We start from the raw sequence: 19,496 nt of genomic DNA on the forward strand, positions 1-19,496 counted from the left end.
GGCTAGACGCTAGAGTATATGCTGTACAGAAAAAACAATAATCTTATCAAGGGAATAAATTATTTCAGGCCAGCAGTTTGAATTTTTGGATGAACAGAAATCACACATCACACGCACGCACGCAGAAAAACTGATGTTGTTGACACATTGAAAAGTTTTCAAATCCATTAAATAGGTCTTCACTGCACCATATCCAGTGATGGCTGCATATTGCAGCGGATAATTGATTACAGCGGATAATTGATTACAATTGATTGATTGATTGATTGATTACAATTGATTACAATGCATATTTCCTTGTGAGTGGTCATTGAACTGTCACTCACGAACACCAGCAGTTGGCTTTGGAACTGCTGGAGACATTTCTATGGCACTGCACAATCAATGCACAAACAACAGGCCTTTGTCAGCATAACACTCTCAGCCCCATTTACCGACTATTAGCTTCCTGGTCAGCTCGATGGAAAAATGCCTCCTGTCGATGCCCTCATTTACAGCCAACTCACACAGCTCGAGATCTACTGATATAGTGATATACTATACCTGCAAATGGATATACTAGTATACTACTACTACTACTGTACATCACGGGCGATTAGAATCAGAATACGTTTTATCACAGGTTCCACGGTGTAAATCAGTGGGTGTTTGTGCAAGCTCTCTCAGAGTTAGAAGATAAATGAACGCTGAGGATTTTAAAGGGAGTGTTCTACACTACAGTATTACAAGTTTGTATTCTTCATTGTCTTGGCGGACGGCGGCTCATGTCCAGGTGCCCCAGCACAGCCCTGCTGATCAAAGACGAGATGCGTAACGTCTTCTATGAGCTGGAGGATCCCCGTGACGTGCAGGACCGCTGTGTCATCAAGATCTACTGCAAGGAGCCCATTTATGGCACCTATCCAGGACACCACCTCGCCAACGGAGACCTCCGGGTAAGTCGCTCCCTCTCTCGCACACGACAGGTATGACAGGTAATTCCTGCCTGACCCCCCCAGTCAAAAAACACTTTGTTTGAAATAGACACTCATGCTTTCCAAGGTGTGATTTGGGGTCCTAAGAATGAATACAAAATGAATATCAACATCTTAAAACCAAAATGTTGTGGGTTTGAGCTCACATGAGAGTGTAAAAATGTGTAAAGGTCAAAGCTTGTTCTGAATCATTGTAGTACAGTATACTATTTGCAGCCATTTAAGCCACCCGGGTTTACAGTATCAACAAAGTTATCCTAATCTGTGACAGACAGATTCGGGAATGGAATAAGATTTAAGTGATTATTAATAATTGATAAATGGCAAACTACCAAAGTGGAATTCAGCACTATTCCTTCCATGCCAATGTTCATGTTTATATTGATAACTCGGTTGTTCACAAAAACACGTCTGATCATAAATTAAGCACTCTCCGTGAAACAGCTGGTGTGAATGAGTAATGGAATACTGCACACAGGCACTGATTCTCTTGGACCAACGCCAGGCCTTCACATCGATGCCGCTGCTGACTGTGCTTCTATGATGACTCATTTGTTGACACAAGTGTAAATAATAACCCTTGCCCATGGATTGCCAACACTGGCTCATGTATATAACAGCCTTTTTAATATTAAAAAGGTCGTGTTGTAAAGTGAAATATAGTAAGTGAGAAAATGAGTGGGAGTTTGTCAGTTCATAAAAAGTCAGTTCATATAAGTGTGTTTGATACATGTGTGGTTGAAATTCATGTTTGATGCTATATACTGTATGTCCATGAGCGTGTTTTGATTAATTGATTAAAAGGAAAACACAAAAGTGTGCAGCTGTGTTGTAATACTAGCATTCATAGTGTTACATGTGGGTGTAGCTGCCTGCAACAGAATGTGACCTCTCACCTCTGGCCCAATATTAGAATACTCTTACATTATTGTCTCCACCAGGCCGACCGCATGGGGAGAGACGAGAGTATGTTTTGCACTCCGTCCGTCCGTGTGTGTGTCTGTGTGCCTGTCCGTCCGTTACCAGCTAATCTCTGGCCCTTTAACGGTGCCGGAGATTAGCTGGTAACAGACGGACGGACGCACACGCACACACACACACGCACGGACGGACTCACACACTCACACACACACACTTGTGGACCCTCTCGAAAACGAGATATTGTATCTCAATTGGTATTCCAAATAAAAAAAATCATTATACACATGGACGGAGTGCAAAACATACTCTCTTCCCATGCCTTCAGCCTGGTGGAGACAATTATTGATTTCTTCTTTAGTATGAAATAAGCAGGATAATAAGGAAACAAACTGTCATTATTTAGAAATAAACACCTTCAGGGTGATTCAAGAGCCCTCTAAGGTATTTATTTCTCAATAAATAAAATACCGTTTACATTTATGTGGGACAAAATATGTGCCAGAATGTAAGCTGGTTCAGCCATTGCTAACAGAGGAAAAAAACACTGTCCATGTCCCTCTATTTTGCAGTGCTGGTTTTCTATTTAAAATCCATGTTGAATTCTATTGTACATTGCACTGTGGATTATCCCCCAAAAAGGTACCGTGAGATGATGAGTTACTGAGTGTTGCATTTGTAGAATAAAAGACAGAAATGAAATATGCTAAACAGCATATCCAAAAGAGAGGATGGGCGAGAAATTAGGAGGAGGCAGTAACAGGAGAAGGGCTTTGACACATCTGCCAATTTTGTGTGTGTGTGTGTGTGTGTGTGTGTGTGGGGGGGGGGGGGTGTGTGTGTGTGTGTGTGTGTGTGTGTGTGTGTGTGTGTGTGTGTGGTTCCAGACCGATAGGAGGAGGCTATTTGGACAGTAGAGACGTGATGATCACGGATGCTGCGTATATCCGCAGGGTGGGCGAATTTGGGTCATAAGAATTTACATATTAATTCATAGCGGGTCGGTTGCGGGCGAGTGAAATAATACATAACAAGGAAAATATTCTTCCGATTATGCTCGTCTGCTGTCCTGCAAACATTACATGCTGTCTGTCTACAACAGGGGAGGCTTATTACATTGTAATGGCACAGCAGCACAACATCCCACAGATGTCATGTCCATCTCATGCTCTGTGCAGGAGAGCACACAGCGTGCAAAGTGCAAGAGAGGCACAACAACGTAACTTAGTTGATTCTGTCAATCTCCCTCCTGCCCCCACCGACAGAATCGGTCATGATCTAATGTTAATGTTCTGTGTTCGTCTACACATCAGTATTTCAGCTTGTACACACATACACTAGTATATATGTTCATATATAGTATGAAGCAGTCATACACTCGCCAGAAGAGGTGATAAATTAGGTTTTGGATGAAATGCTGCAGCTTCATCATGGTTTCCCCCTCTTTCATCCCCAACCAAGCATGAGACATGCACATCATTGGTTCCCGTGAGATTTGATTAGGCCACGTTTGCCAGATTTGTCCATTGCGTTCGCAAACGGATAGTGGGGAACGAAGCTTCCCCTTTGGTCCATTTGGTATTTCAGATTTCTTCAGATGTACGTTCAACAAAGCTGCCCGCTGTGCAAAAAAACGGATGTTTGCATTCATCTATATCTCAGAGAAATAATTAATTTGGGCAGATGATTTATTTGAACACACAAATTCAGATGGCGGCAGAGCCCATCCGTGCATCTCTAATGGACAGTGTGGGTCGTAGGGTGGAGGCAGGCGGAAAGTGAAGGGAGTGGGCGAGTTGACACTTGTGAGTTTATCTGGGAGGCCTTTTGGAGACGGAACGATTTAGAGATTGTCCATCCCCATTAGAGACATGGCTGTAGATATGGAGGTGTTGAAAGATGTAGAGATGGTCCATCCCCATTAGAGACATCGCTGTAGATATGGAGGTGTTGCTAAGATGTAGAGATGGTCCATCCCCATTAGAGACATCGCTGTAGATATGGAGGTGTTGCTAAGATGTAGAGATGGTCCATCCCCATTAGAGACATCGCTGTAGATATGGAGGTGTTGCTAAGATACAAGATGGAAGATGATTGCACAATCATTAGTCTGCCATGAGGGAATCCTCAGTGTGCTGAGAGAGAGAATGACAGTTAGGGATTCAAGTTTAACCCATTCTGACCTGAGATCAGATTCATACGAGGTTTCCGCCGGACACACACTGGTCTGATGAACCCATTCTGACCTGAGATCAGATTCTAAAAATGTCAGTCGCTCTTCGATTTTTCAAAAATAGCAGATCTACAAGCTCATATCGCGCCACCGAGTGGCGCGATACGAGCTTGTAGATCTGCTATTTTTCAATAGCTAAAGCATAACATGATGCCGACAGCAAAATGGGTGCCCGTTCAGAATGGGTTAAACCCTATTCTTAGTTGACTGGATTCCCAAGAGCTCTATACTAGACCCCCTCCTGTGTTCGCTCTACACTAAATGTCTTCGCCACAATAGCACATCTACAAGCTTACAACGTGTTGAGGACCACACTTTAGCCGCAGAATAGGCATGTTAGGGTTCAAGTGGTTATAGGTTGGGGCGGCAGTGGCTCAGGGGTAGAGCGGCTGGTAGAGCGGCCGGATGGGAACCACAAGGTTCCCAGTTCGATCCCGGGATCCGCCTGAGTTAGTGTCCTTGAGCAAGACTCTGAACCCTTAATTACTCCCAATGTACAGCCTGTACATTGGGAGTAATTAAGGGTTCAGAGTCTGTACAGTACAGGTTGTTGCCTTGCATGGTTTCCTCCATCATCATCAGTGTATGAATGTGTGCGTGAATGGGTGAATGTAATGCACATCTACAGTATGTAAAGCACTTTGGATGAAAAAAATATATAAATGCAACATTTACCATTTAGATTGAAATGTACGCTCGCATGTATGCACATGCACGTGCATGCGAGCGTACGTGCGTGGGCTGTCTTCATTTGAAAGAAAGTTGCATTCACACTGTAATCTTTTCTTCTTTGTGTTTTTTCTCTCTCTCCCAACTCTTTGGCTGGTATGGTAAAAGAAAAAGAAAATAACTTAGAATTTAATCTATTTCATTATAGTCATTGTCCATGATTCTGAGACTGAATGCCGTAAATAAATATAGTAGAAAAGTATAATTGAAAAGAATTTGAATTCCTGGAAGTAATTGTGAGGAAAAAGCTTCCCTTTGTGCTGGAGACAAACTATAGTATTATTTTAAAAGGAGGAGAGGACACTGGAGCAGCACAGACATTTCAAGCCTTTCTTTAGGTGCTAGTATACAATAAAATGACTAACGTTTGGACCTTGCGGTCTTCATCAGAGTCATTTACTATAGCTCCAGTGTCCTCTCATCCTCCTGCATCTGTTGTCCTTGTTCCTGTGAGGCACCGGAGCCAGCCGCTCTAGGCTTAAGGCGCGTTGGTAGATTCCCTTTATTCTAGTATTGTTTTAACTCAATGTAGTGGTTCATTTCTTTATTGACAGATAAAGTGAGGGATTTGATCTTTTAACATTACTGCACGTTCATAATCAATGAGTTATCGACATGATTTAACAACATTGCTGATTTAGCAACAGTGGGTAGTCTAATGGGGGACAAAGCCTGCCATTATTATTTTAATAATTACATTAGAAAAATGTATTGCGATGCAAGCAACAGTCAGAAAAAGAAGAAGAAAATACAGGATCTTTTAAGAGTAAATAGTTTTCAGTTATTGTCTCCACCAGGCCGAAGGCATGGGGGGAGAGTATGTTTTTTTGTTACTGTATTGTAAAGAGGATAAGAGAAAACACACTATTCAAAAAATACTGGATTTGTGTAAGAGAAATTATTAAAACAATACCGTATATCATTTTTTCTGGAAAATAATTTTGTGTTCAAAAATATCACACCCGTGTGAAGTGAGGGGCGCTCTTATCATCATACATCATCATAGCGCTCTTATGAGCATCATCTCATACTGGCCAATCAGAATGCCTGTTGCCTGTGATTGGTTAGCTGATTTGCTCGTTTACGTGGCGTAAATTTTCCCTTCAATGTCAATGGTGTTTAATGTTTTGATGTTTAATATTTCGCGAAATTTTGACCTAATTTATCCGTTCATTGTCAATGGCAAATATTGAGACGTGTGGGGACAAGATTTATTGGACATTTGACCTGAATTCCCCTTTCATTGTCACTGGAAAATCTTGAGACGTGTGGGGACAAAGCTGTTTATAGAAGGGGCTAGTGCCCCTTAAAAATCACACTTGTGTGAAGTGAGGGGCGCTCTTTAACATCATACATCGTCATACATCAGCCAATTAAATCATCACGTGCTACCCACAAAGCTGTGCATAGGAGGGGACAGCGCCCCTCAAAAGTCGTGAAAAATCATATTGTGTATCTACTATTGTGATTCGAATCGTATCGTGAGTTGAATGAATCGTTGCATGCCTAGTTGTGACTTTAAGGTAAATGATAGTTCAGAATAGATTCACGAATAGATTGAACAAATATGCGAATGCAAGTGTGCATATAATGTTTTATCTTGGCATTCGGCATGTCAGCGAATGACAGGTGGGTCTTCCATAACACTGTATACACCCACATAGTAATGCAGCGTATTAACCCCTCGATTATATCTGACTGAACTAACTCTGCAAGCTACGTATCATATATGCACATATACAGTAATGCTCACATATACAGTAATGCTCACATATACAGTAACGCTCATTTTGACCAACATCTGATTGCGTGTGTTGTTCTTGAGCTCTCTTGCAAAGTCCCCCATGAGGGCTGCAACAAAGGTTGGATACAACATGCTTTATTTGGGAAAAAGGCCACGCTCTTTATTTCAACTCTCATTTCCTCATCCAATCAACAGAGAGAGATGGTCTACGCACCCCAAGAGTCCCCTTCCAACCGGCGCCTCAGCAACCCGCCCATGTCCTCGCAGCACTCCGTCTCGTCGGCCTCGCCCCCGCAGGGCTCGCCGTCCCGGGCCCGCCTCCTCTACGGCGGAGGGCGGCCCTCCTCCTATGCCGGTCCCCCGCACCACCCGCACCACACCCACTCCCTGCCCCACCCACACTCCCACCACTCCTCCCCGCATCATCACCAGCAGCAGCAGCAGCCGCTGCACCAGCCCCACCCCCACGCCCAGCCTGCCTTCTGCGCCTCCCCCAGCGCCATCCTGGAGCGCCGCGACGTCAAGCCCGACGAGGAGGTGGGCGGCGGCTCCAGGAGCGTGGTGCTGCTGCGCGGGGATGACCGCGGGGGAGGGGCCATCTACGCCGACCCCTACAGCCTGGGCCCAGACACCAGCCGGCTGAGCATGGCCGTGGGCCCGCACTCCCCTCTCCCGGCCAGAGCGGACCCCTATGGGTCCCTGTACCGCCGCGGAGGGGGAGGGGGAGGAGGCGCCGGCTCGGTGCGTTCCCTCACCTCGTACTCGGCGGCCGCACTGCAAGGAGAGCTGATGGACAGTGGAGTCCTCTACAGGCCAGGCGGACAATTATACAACGACACCTACACTGCCTCCATGTTGGCCATGGGGCTGCGTGTGCCACCGCATTCGTCCCCACAGAAAATCCCAGACATGAGGGACTCGTACTCGGGCACCATGCCTGGCCGGGGGTCTCCGGGAAGACAGAGTTTGCGTAGGGACTCTGTGACCTCGTCTGTGTTCGGGGACAGTCCCAAAGCCAGGGCACAGAGCGCCGGGTTGGGCCTGGGTTCTGAGCAGCTGTGCCTGATGGCTGGTCCCGGAGGGGAGCCTTTGAACACCGGAGCCTTCGGTTCTCCTCTGCTCGGGAATGAGACTGAGACCAGGTAGGACAAACCCCCCGGGAACAGCATTTATACTGTCCTTTAATGCTTTATACTTAGTGTCCTTAATGCACTCTATAAAATATTATCTAATATAATAGTGTTCTTAATGTGCTATATTTAGTCAATGTGGGCTATTTTCTCTGTTTCACTGATCAGAGTCTGCAGAAGTACTGTTAAAAGCAATTGAGAGAACACAATTTGGGAACAGTTGTGTGGAGTTTTTATTTTTACCAAACATATAGAGCACCGAAGTGCTGACGTCACTCGCTCATCCCCTGGTTCCCGGAAGTAATTTCTCTATGGAGAAATAACATTGGGCCATCTTAAAAAATTGTGGTCCAAAAATAAACAAACAGCAAACAATCAGCGATATTGTCTAGCGAAAACGTAACTAATTCTGCAGCAGTAACATTAGTGTTTTCTCACAGTCAGTGAGAGATTCTTTACATCCATATAATATGAATGAAACTTAGTTTTCAAACACAGTTCTTATATGAGGCGATCTAAAATCCCCCTATGGGGATTACAATGCAAATAAAAAAGTACATGAACCCGTGGACTTAGCGCCCTCTACCGATATTGACGTCAGACTTCGGTGCTCTATATTGTATTATTATACTGATTCATTGAAGCTTCAAGATTGTATTGTAGTCGCTTTTTTCAAATTATTGTTAGATTCAGCCCTACAGTGCACTGCATTGTGTGTGTTGTGCGTGTGTGTGTCATGCGTGTTTTAAGGGAGCGCATGGAAGCCATGGAGAAGCAGATAGCCAGTCTGACAGGACTGCTGCAGAGTGTGCTGAGCAGGGGCCCTGGTGCAGACAGCCCGTAAGTAGACGCACGCACACACGTAGGGTATGCACGCAATCTGCTGGGCTGCTGGGCGAGCACTGGTGCTTTGGAATGGGGGGTCAGATCAACATATCCGCCTGGGTGACAGCAGACTGCTGGGCGAGAGCTGGTGCTTTGGCATGGGGGGGTAAGATCTTAATTTTCAGGCCTGTTGAGAACTCTAGTTTTCGCCGGCTGCCGGGCGTGGCTTCACTAATAACTTTGGGGCAGGCCCGTATAGAGTTTGAATGGACATCAAAGAGGAAGGATGGATGGGGAAGGATCAACATATGTATATGTATGTATATGTATATATGTCAGAACAGGTCAGCTCCATATATGGTTTGAGGTCAGGTGTAGATTTGCTGGCCAATATTGATGACATCAGGGATCTCCATCCCTGATGATGTCGCGTGCGTGCGTGCGTGCGTGCGTGCGCGCGCGCGTGCACACACACACACACACACTCGCATACACACTCGCATACAGAGAATGACACATCCCCAGACACACACCGTACTGAGTGCACTGTGCAGACGCAATCGTTTTGATATTCCTTTGTGTACACATTTTGTACATGCAGGAATGAATGATCGACCACATTAAATATGCAACACTGTCAAGTAGTCACACATGCATACACACATACACAGTCATGCATGTGTAAATGCACCACAACACAATGGGAAGCGTACTACTCGCAAAGACACATGCACACGCACATGTATTATCACATGCACACACATACACACTCAGGGCAGTAAAATAGATTGTGCACACCATACACACAAACATCAATAGCCGTTGGCTAGCTAAGCAGGCACAGTATGCTATCTCTAAATGCTTTAACTGTGTCTCTTCGTGTAGAGAGAAGATTGAGTCAGCCAGCGACTGCTCAGGAACTGACAGTAAGTGTGTGTGTGTGGGGGGGGGGGGGGGGGGGGGGGGGATTGTCACTGCCTCCCACTGCTGTCTGTTTGATATTCATGCAAATTATCTCTCCTCCCAAGAGCACAGTCCATTGCTTAAGCACTGCAATTTATTTTATTTTTTGCATAGTAGTGATTAAAGTGCCCTTTTTTCCTTGTGATGAACGTGCCTCACTTTTGCAAAAACCCCCACACTGTTGTGCGTTGGCTTTTTACTGCTGCTGTGTTAACATGCTGCACATGCCTCTTGTTTTAGCTGGACGCTCAAAAAAAAAGAAAGGTAGCTATGTGTCTCCAAGTCTCTGGTATCTGCTCTTAAGTATGCTCATTTACCCCCCTGCCCCACACCACCACCATCCTATCTGTGTGTGTTTTCCCTTCCGATCCCCTTGTTTTGTGTCTTTTAAGTCTGCCCGAAAACTGAAGAATGAATCTCAAAAGCTAAATATTTTGTCTCAAGGGTTTCCATGTGTTGCCTTTAAGTGTGTGGATTCTGCAGAATGAAGCATTAACCGTGTTAGTCCTCCTTTAGTCTCTTCATTTCCAAATGTATGATGCTGCAATACAGCCTCTACTGTACACAGCCTATACTGTACACAGAGTTTGCTCTCTGCTGTGACGTCATATCATTTTATCCCTCAGTTTCATCAATACTTCTCACTGTCACAATGATGAAACGACACGTTTTCCTCAACTAGTCACAACAGCATTGATTCATGCTGAGATCTGCCATTGTTTTGTTTTCTTTGGTGTGTTTGCTCACAGCTGTGATATGATAAGGACATTCCCTCTGTTCACCAGAACCGGTGAGGCAGCTGTAAGACATTTGGCTAAGGATGACTGCAGGGTTTCACAGAGGTGCTGCCTGCTGCGACTGTCGCATGCTGCAGGGTTTCACAGAGGTGCTGCCTGCTGCGACTGTCGCATGCTGCAGGGTTTCACAGAGGTGCTGCCTGCTGCGACTGTCGCATGCTGCAGGGTTTCACAGAGGTGCTGCCTGCTGCGACTGTCGCATGCTGCAGGGTTTCACAGAGGTGCTGCCTGCTGCGACTGTCGCATGCTGCAGGGTTTCACAGAGGTGCTGCCTGCTGCTGCGACTGTCGCATGCCCTTTCAAAGCACCCTTTTATAAATTAGCCACATAGTCAAATAGCCCAGCTTCAACCCCTCCCACTATCTCCCTTCACCTGGTTAGCGTGCTTTAGTTTTGACCTTTACTGTACCTTCAAGTGGATAATCTGCGTCAACGTCAGGGATCTTCTAGGTATATGGGACATTGGTAGAGTAGACATATTTTTTAAATCTCCATTTCACTGAGGATTTAAATAATGAATAGTTGGAAGGTGTGTCTGGATGCTGTAGGGGTAAAGTTGAAGTTCCAGCCCACCACCGTGTAGCCACATTTCTCCACTGATACACACATGGTTGTCTACACCTCCCACATCATCAACTATTGGCACTACAAGACTACCATTATGCACATGGGGAGAATGAGCAATGGGCTGGGGGGTGGGTTTTTAAATAAATGTCATTATACACAAGATTATTATTATTATTATTATTTTGAAATCAAATCAAATCAAATAGCAGAAGTATAAAATTGGTAGTAGCAACACAAACCCCAAACATCATAGCTTCAGCGGTCCTGTAGTTTTATGAAGGCCTTGTGAAACGTGAAAGCATTCAACCAAAGTGAAATGTATTTGCACTACTTCATTCAATCCAATGAGGATAGTTGCTTTCTTCCGAGAAGGAGTGCTACTTTACTGTACCCCTACTTTCTGGTTTGAGATTGGGGCAGGATTGTCCTTGATGAAAGTAGTGTACTTACATGAACTCTAGCATTCCATTCCTGGGCAATGCCATGTCATACTGTAGTAAGCAAACATTCAGGGAAAAGAGCAATGTACAAGCTCACAACATGTCACAAAGGCGACACATGGTATTGTACTGTACATCTGCTATTTTTTAGATTTGGCGTGGAGGGAAAAAAGGAAGGGAACGAAATAGATTTAGCGGACACAAGCCAGAGCAGGATTAATTGGGAACTTGCTGTTATTGATTGACTATAAGTTTCCCAATATCTGTCCCTCTTGTTATGCATGACATGCGTGACTCCACACCCTTATTACTAGCACCAAGTGTTTTCATATCCTATGTCAATCCTGTTTTAAATATACCAATGCTCTCTGGGGACACTCTATTGTTGGATGCTGGAATTCAACCAGAATACAGCTTTTCTTTGACTGTGTTTATCCCGGAAGCCTTGCCATGTTGTGTTTCATTGTTCAGCCTACCGTATGTGTGTATAAAGAGGCTGTAGTCGCTTCTCCTGACTTAAAGATAGAACTTGTCCTGGATTGATGATGTTAAATTAGTTATAGTGACTTAGTGAGCTAAAATAATGAAGGGGGGGCATCACTCCGTTATAAATAAAAGTGAGTGAGTGCACTGCAAAAAGAAAAACAAACAAACATTTGTTACAGATGATGTTGCTGAATCTTATTTCTTATCTTACTTTTTTTTTTGGGTAGACAGGTCTATGGGTAGACTGGATAAATTTAGTTCAGTTCTTCGGGACAAATTCAATCAATTACTGTGTGGCACCGACTGACCCAACTCAAAACAAAACAACTGGCAGAACAGTCAGTGAACCAATACATCCTGCTTTGTGAATGATGCAGCCCTGACGCCATCTGCTCCCCTGGCCCTGATGCCACCCCCGCCCTCAGGAGCCAGCCAGACGGTCACGGTGTCCCGCCCCCAGATGCAGCAACATCTCCAGAGCCTCCAGCAGAACACCAATGCACTGCGCAAACAGCTCTCACAGCTGCGCAACATGCAGGTGTGTGTACGGTCCTTATGTATGTAGCAGTGAGTCTGTGGAAGGTGGCGCTGCCTGCATGGACACTGCTTTTAAATATGTCTGTGTTTAAATACAGTATCTGTATCAGTATCTAAATAAATACAGGTACACGTGCATGCTGCGCGTGACCTGGTCTCTGGTCATATCCTTTCAGCCTAATTGTCTGACTGTACCTTGTGCCGTTTACATTTCTGACTAATAAAGTATTCAATCAATCACTGGTTCAGCTGGAGAACCAGGACTCGGTGCTGTCCCTGCTGAGGCAGACGGAGTCGGAGCTCAGCCTGATGATGCTGGATGCCACTCGCACCCAGGAGGATCCTCTCCAGAGACAGCGCCTCCTGGTGGAGGAGGAGAGACTCAAGTACCTCAACCAAGAGGAGCTACTCATCCAGCAGCTGCAGTGAGTTCAAAAACGAACATCACCGTGGCAAAGTCAAAAGGCATTATGAAGGGATCCGCACAGGGGGTTGAGTCATGCTGACAACTTGTACTGTAGCCTACTTTAACACAAAACACATACACAGCTCAAAGGCAATACTCAACTCAGTAACCATTTTCACCTTTACGTCACAATCAAATTGGGGTTTAGCAAAAATGACCACAGTGCGATTATGGATCATCTTATATAAAGTACAGAAAAGACAGACATGGTTTCCAGTCGAGCAGCTTCGACAATGTTCAAGTTCTGAGGTAAATTTCATAACACCGGCAGAGATTTAGACAGAGAGCGAGTTGAGACAATTAAAAACAAATTTTCTTTTGGATTGTCCATGGATGGATGACGTGAACCTCCTGTAATGGATTGTTTCTTTCAGTGACCTGGAGAGGTCTGTGGAGGAGCTACAGAAGAACTCATCCATCAACCACGGCCTGGTCACCGAGCAGGATGTGGAGCAGAAGACCAAGGAGCTGAGGATGCTGGGGGAGACCCTCACCGATCTCAAGTGTAGGTGCTTTGGTGTTGGTCTCGTTTTCACCTTGTCAATTCTGTGTGCATGTGTGGTCGTCTGACATACTAGAAACTAGAGCTCATCATGGGCCCCCCCGATTACGAAAATAGAGGACCTGTGTTTTATCGTAATCACTTGGTGCTGGGTCGGAATCGGCCATATCTTCCTTCAAAACCACCTGTCTGCAATTTGCAACTAGCTTGCCAAAATAAATTAACCCCACTGTTTTTCTGTAAATAGACTTGTATTGCGCCTAGTATCGATGATTTCTTGTGTAGTATAAGTCTTTATATGTCTTGATGAATTAAATACACAGGACCACAATGGAAACAAGCGCTCTGGCTTGTCTGTACATCTGTACTTTTTAAGTATTAATTAATTCAAAAGTATTTCAATCAATCAATCCTCCACCTATGCATTACATCAGAGAGGTCAGAGAGCACAGGTTCAGCCACAGTGTTGCATCCCTGAAGCAACACTGCTCAGTGTTGCTTAGCTTAACCCATTTTGGGGCGGGAACCCCTTTTGGTGTTAGCATTATGTTATGCTTTAGCTATTGAAAAATAGCAGATCTAGGTCTGCTATTTTTGAAAAATCGAAGAACGACTGACATAGAAACATAGCTTTTTCAGAAAACTGTCAGGATGTAGAAGACATTTTTAGAATCTGATCTCAGGTCAGAATATCTCAAGCACAGTATGTGTGATCGTGTGGGCACTGTGGCTGTATTAGTTCCAGCAAAACTATAATCACCAGTTTTACAGCTGGAACACCCCACATCTTCGGTGTAGGAGATCAAAACAAACTAGCTACCTTTGAGTTACTGGCCGACCTCCCTTATGTCAAAGCAAACTCGGAAAGTAAAATACTAACTTAATCCAAATGATTTAATGCTTTGACGCACCGTAGACGGGTTGAGGCTTCAGCTTTATTCATCATCAGAGGATGTCGCAAATCTCGGGTTGTTCCTAGTGCGATTACCGCGATAAAATGTAATAAATATTCATGACTTTTCCATTACTTTGATTCATATTCATAAAAATGTTAGAACTTTGGCTGTCTTGTCACTTGGGTCTGTAATTTTCCTCCCTCGAACAGCATGAATATTTATATTTAGTGCATTAGCTGACCTTGTAGTGTCTCACATGATAATGTGGCTCTTATTTGGATTTCCAGGCGGACTAATCTGTTTTCATTGCCAGCTACACAGACACAGGTGTGAATGCAGTTGTGTTGTGTATTAGGCAGCGTGACACGGAAATCTGGTTATCCTTAGCTCCGCGTACCAGCTCCAGGGGCTCTGTGGTTATCCTTAGCTCCGCGTACCAGCTCCAGGGGCTCTGTGGTTATCCTTAGCTCCGGGTACCAGCTCCAGGGGCTCTGTGGTTATCCTTAGCTCCGGGTACCAGCTCCAGGGGCTCTGTGGTTATCCTTAGCTCCGGGTACCAGCTCCAGGGGCTCTGTGGTTATCCTTAGCTCCGTGTACCAGCTCCAGGGGCTCTGTGGTTATCCTTAGCTCCGTGTACCAGCTCCAGGGGCTCTGTGGTTATCCTTAGCTCCGTGTACCAGCTCCAGGGGCTCTGTGGTTATCCTTAGCTCCGTGTACCAGCTCCAGGGGCTCTGTGGTTGACAAAGGCTACACCTGGGCACAGCAGGGGGTTGTGGGGTATGGTGACAATGTACTGTACATGTAAACAAATGCTTGTAACATATTTTACAAGCAAGCAGATCGTGCCCATAAATAAACAAACACTGCCTTCGGATTGCTCAATAACAATAAAGCCTCCAAATATGCAAAATAGTACATTATACACTTACTCGTTCCTCTCTTTACACATACTGTATATAAACATGCATACACAATACAATAATTTGACGCAAATAGAAAAAAATGCGTGTGTATGCATCCTTGTCTATTTGCGTCAATACCTTGACGTCACCGCTGCTCTGTGTGTCTGTCTCTATGTATCTTTCCCTTTCTCTTAGATAGAGCTATACATCCTTTACCAGTATGACAGGAAAATCCAATTTCTTCAATAACATATACAACAGTAGCTGTACCGTGTCATCCTGTTTTAGCCTCCTGTGCTATACTCTCCCTCCCCATCTGTTTATATCTCATCAACTCAACGCATCCCCTGAACTGCCGCTTCATATCTGTGTCAGTTCATCTGTCTCTCTTCCTGTCTCTTTGTTTCTACTGCCCTCACTGTCCTGACTGTCGACGACTGTACAGTGTTTCTACTACCCTCACTGTTGACGACTGTACAGTGTTTCTACTGCCTTCACTGTTGACGACTGTACAGTGTTTCTACTACCCTCACTGTCGACGACTGTACAGTGTTTCTACTGCCTTCACTGTCGACGACTGTACAGTGTTTCTACTACCCTCACTGTCGACGACTGTACAGTGTTTCTACTGCCTTCACTGTCGACGACTGTACAGTGTTTCTACTGCCTTCACTGTCGACGACTGTACAGTGCCCCCCTGCCCCCTCGTCCTCTGACTGTACAGTGCCCCCCTGCCCCCTCGTCCTCTGACTGTACAGTGCCCCCCTGCCCCCTCGTCCTCTTGAGTCTTTGCTTTCCTCTCTGTTTCTCTCCCTCCCTCTTTGACATTTTCTCTACCCTATCGGGGTGGCTGTGGCTCAGGAGGTAGAGCAGGTCGTCCAATGACCCCAGGGTCGGCGGTTCGAATCCCGGCTCCTCCTGTCCACATGTCGAAGTGTCCATGGGCAAGACACTGAACCCCATGTTGCCTCCAATGAGTTGGTCAGTGTGAGTTAGCCACCATTGGTGTGTAAATGTGGGAAGTGGCGACGCTGACGTCGACTGTTCGCCGCTTCATCTCCCAATGTATGAATGAATGAACCATTGTAAAGCGCTTTGAGCACTTGGAAAAGTGCTATAAAAATGCAATTAATTACCCTCAACAGACCAGTTTCCCAGCCTGCAGAGTAAGATGCGGGTGGTGCTGAGGGTGGAGGTCGAGGCTGTTAAGTTCCTGAAGGACGGACCCCACCGCCTGGACGCCCTGCTCAAGCGCTGCAACACAATGACTGACGCGCTCACCTCACTGCGCAGGTATACACAATCTAACGGCAACCTCGCAAATCAAACCAACCACGGTATGCATTGGAAAATGGTTGTAGTAATGTCAAGTATATACTGTGAGTCATAGCCAGGGGGCTCAACATGCTTTAAGCTTTTTAGCCTTTTGCAGCATCAGGCTGTTTGAATACAGATCATTATGATAAATCAATCCCACCTACCACTGTGCTATTGGATTATAGCCTGGGTTCCAGTCTGATTTGCTGCGTTCCGTTGATTTGTTTTGTCACTCGCTACTTAGTCTTGCCAGCAGGCAGCAGACTCATGTTTCATAACGTCACCTGTTATGTGCTGATACATCATTAGTCAGCGCCACTCTGTCCATGTTGAAATAAATTCTGCCAGTTCGAGACTCGAGCGTAAAACCAACGGTTTTACTGCATCAAAACCTTTCTCATTAATTTGATTCAGTAGTCCACTGTCTGATTCAGTAGCACAAAAAGAAAAGTAGTGTGGGGAGAGTTTAGTGAATGATAAGGGGATGTTGCAGGGCAACAGCAGTAGCTGCGCAGTGCGCATTGAGACAACGTCAAACTGACGTTTTTGTCCCAACCCACAGACCAATGAGAGGGGTGCACACGCAGATACGACACACCAGAGGTCCGACATGTGGAAATCACCCGTCGCTCCCGCCATGCTTGCGGTTAGGTTTAGATTAGGGGTTTGGGTAGGGTGTCGGTCTAATGACAGCCGGACAAATAGTATGTCGGAAACTAAAGCCTGTACCCTGATCAGAAGCCACGGGTCGATTTCTACCTTGGAGATAGGACCCTTTCCAGACTGAGTAGTGGAGTGAAAAATCTGATTCATGAATCGCAGCGATTCAGGATGGAACCCACGCTAATTGGATTATGAGATAAATTCCACTTTTGAGTTGCACAAGTGGGAGGCCTGTTTCCATCATTAATTGTTCAAACAAAATGGCACACAACTTGAAAAGGCCAATGACTTACAGGTGCAGGGCGCTAAGCCATACATCGTAGTGCTGAACAAAAAAGAAATTAACATTAAGTAATAAACGTAAGGTGTATATTCAACTCCAATTCACGTCCATGTCATCCCATAGCAAGCAGGTACTTTTGTACTTTTTTCAGAGCAGTCCCCTCTAACACTCTCGAGTATACCTTTCATGTTGTCCTGTTATGTGGTCAGTGTAAGTTTTGTCCCCTGTATGTACAGACAAGTTACCGAGGGCATGTGGAAGGGCCCAGAGGACCTCCCCAGCCAGCCAGCGAAGAGGGCCGAGGACCTAGATATCCTTAACAGTCCGCCCCTCAATCTCTCCGATCTGAGCGCTGCTGCCGGCCTGGCCAACTGGATGCCTGGGTCGGGCAGCGTTGATGCAGACACATTGTGTCCCGACCAGGATATCCAGTCCAACTTCAGGACTCGGATGTTGGACGAACTACCAAGTCGCCGTCCCGCTGACAAGTCTGTGTCAGCTGAAGTCAGACTGGTAACTCGTACAACTTTATGTGATGTCTTTTATCCTTTTGTCATTTTCAGTTTGTGTAAATTGTCATCTTGTGGCATTTGCTGTTTTAACTTTTTGAGGGGCGCTAGCCCCTCTTATGTCCAGCTTTGAGGGTCTGTGGGGAGGCATACTTTGGTTAGACATAGCATTGGTTAGACATGGGTTACGGTTAGACACAAACATTGAAGACAAAAGTGTGTTCTACCTTCCATTCATGGTACATGGGTGTGTCTAAGTGTGTGCACATGCATTCATGCATGTGTTTTTACAAAAGTCAAAATTATCATTATGTTCGCAATGTTTTTGTGTTGCACAACTGATCCGAGGCTCAGTGCACATTATTCAATCTGATGTAAATATGTGCGACTTAGCAGATGTCTCCTTTCAAGCTGCTTTCACAGACGCATCTGCATGTAGTTAAGGATCTCATTCAGACCCTGTGCACATACTAGCTAGAGTTATCCCTGCGTTTGCCATGCAGCCTGGCACAGCGTGTGTGTGCACACATGTGTGAGTTAGGTCTGCATCTGCACAACTCAATTTCAACCAATTTAATTTCCGCACGAATGTACAGGCATGTTTGCGAGGCGAGCCACATAAATGTCTGCGTACATTTTATTGGGCACGGATCGGTGTCGGCTCCACGTGTTCACATCCATCATTTGTGTCATAAACTGACAGTCAATCGATCTAAATGCCTTGTGCACTGTAGTATGTATTTACTGTACTGTTCACTCCAGGCGGCGGAGCGCGACTGGGAAGAGAAGCGCGCCAGCCTGACCCAATTCAGCGCCCAGGACATCAACCGGCTGCTGGAGGAGACGCAGGCCGAGCTGATGAAGGCCATCCCAGATCTGGATTTTGCCGCCAAGCACATAAACAAGCCAGCGGTGCCCCCCAAACCCCAGATAACCACTCCTATCGCTGGCACCACGCCCTCCTCTCCTGCCACTGGGACAACAGTTGGCGCAGCGGCCACAACCACTACCACAAGCAGTATTACTAACAACAGTGGGGACCAACAACCAGGCAAGGTACAGATGGCCGCGCAGAAGCTGAACTGCCTGGAGGGCACTGGCTCACGTCGTGGGTCAGGTGAGTTGCGTTGCTTTGTTCAAATACGCACCAGATTGATTCCAAGCACTGATTGCTCATTGTGATTGTTTTCAGCTGCCTATTATTTTCAGTTGGCAAGTATTGATTTGAGAGTTACATTGTGTTCAGAAAGCAGGTTCACAGGTTTTATTTTTATTTTATATAATTCAAATTTGTATTGCTTTTCCAGTTTAGTCGCAAGGGAATAACTGAGAATGTACATAAAATAATCATACAAGCAATTAAGACAACAAATGAAACAAAACTAGACATGAAAAGAATAAATACATTACACTACGAAACCTTTACAGAAGGTTCACAGGTTTTAGATGACCTCTGAAGGTATGGACTAACATTGACATAGGCGTTAGCACTGGCACTTACTCTGGTCATTGTTTTCCCATATGTTTTATATATCTTGAAATATTTCACTTTTTTAATTAACCCTGAGGATAGTGCAGTGCACTCGCTATAAAGTGCACTGCAAGTGCTGAACGT

At 45.3% G+C, this 19,496-nt stretch overlaps 1 protein-coding gene across 1 annotated transcript in view; it reads left to right on the plus strand.

Moving 5' to 3' along the window:
• LOC310874475 (SRC kinase signaling inhibitor 1-like) overlaps positions 1-19,496 on the plus strand; it is a 70,643-nt gene that overhangs the window by 45,061 nt on the left and 6,086 nt on the right. Inside the window, exons 5-15 of the mRNA XM_083787285.1 lie at positions 773-935; positions 6,794-7,740; positions 8,479-8,568; positions 9,439-9,479; positions 9,757-9,780; positions 12,184-12,344; positions 12,593-12,768; positions 13,184-13,314; positions 16,255-16,402; positions 17,582-17,885; positions 18,644-18,998. Coding sequence (XP_083643411.1) covers positions 773-935; positions 6,794-7,740; positions 8,479-8,568; positions 9,439-9,479; positions 9,757-9,780; positions 12,184-12,344; positions 12,593-12,768; positions 13,184-13,314; positions 16,255-16,402; positions 17,582-17,885; positions 18,644-18,998 — 2,540 coding nt within the window. The remainder of the gene's footprint in view (positions 1-772; positions 936-6,793; positions 7,741-8,478; positions 8,569-9,438; positions 9,480-9,756; positions 9,781-12,183; positions 12,345-12,592; positions 12,769-13,183; positions 13,315-16,254; positions 16,403-17,581; positions 17,886-18,643; positions 18,999-19,496) is intronic.

This window comes from Protomyctophum parallelum, assembly GCF_964188405.1.
Source record: "Protomyctophum parallelum genome assembly, chromosome: 17".
NCBI lineage: Eukaryota > Metazoa > Chordata > Actinopteri > Myctophiformes > Myctophidae > Protomyctophum > Protomyctophum parallelum.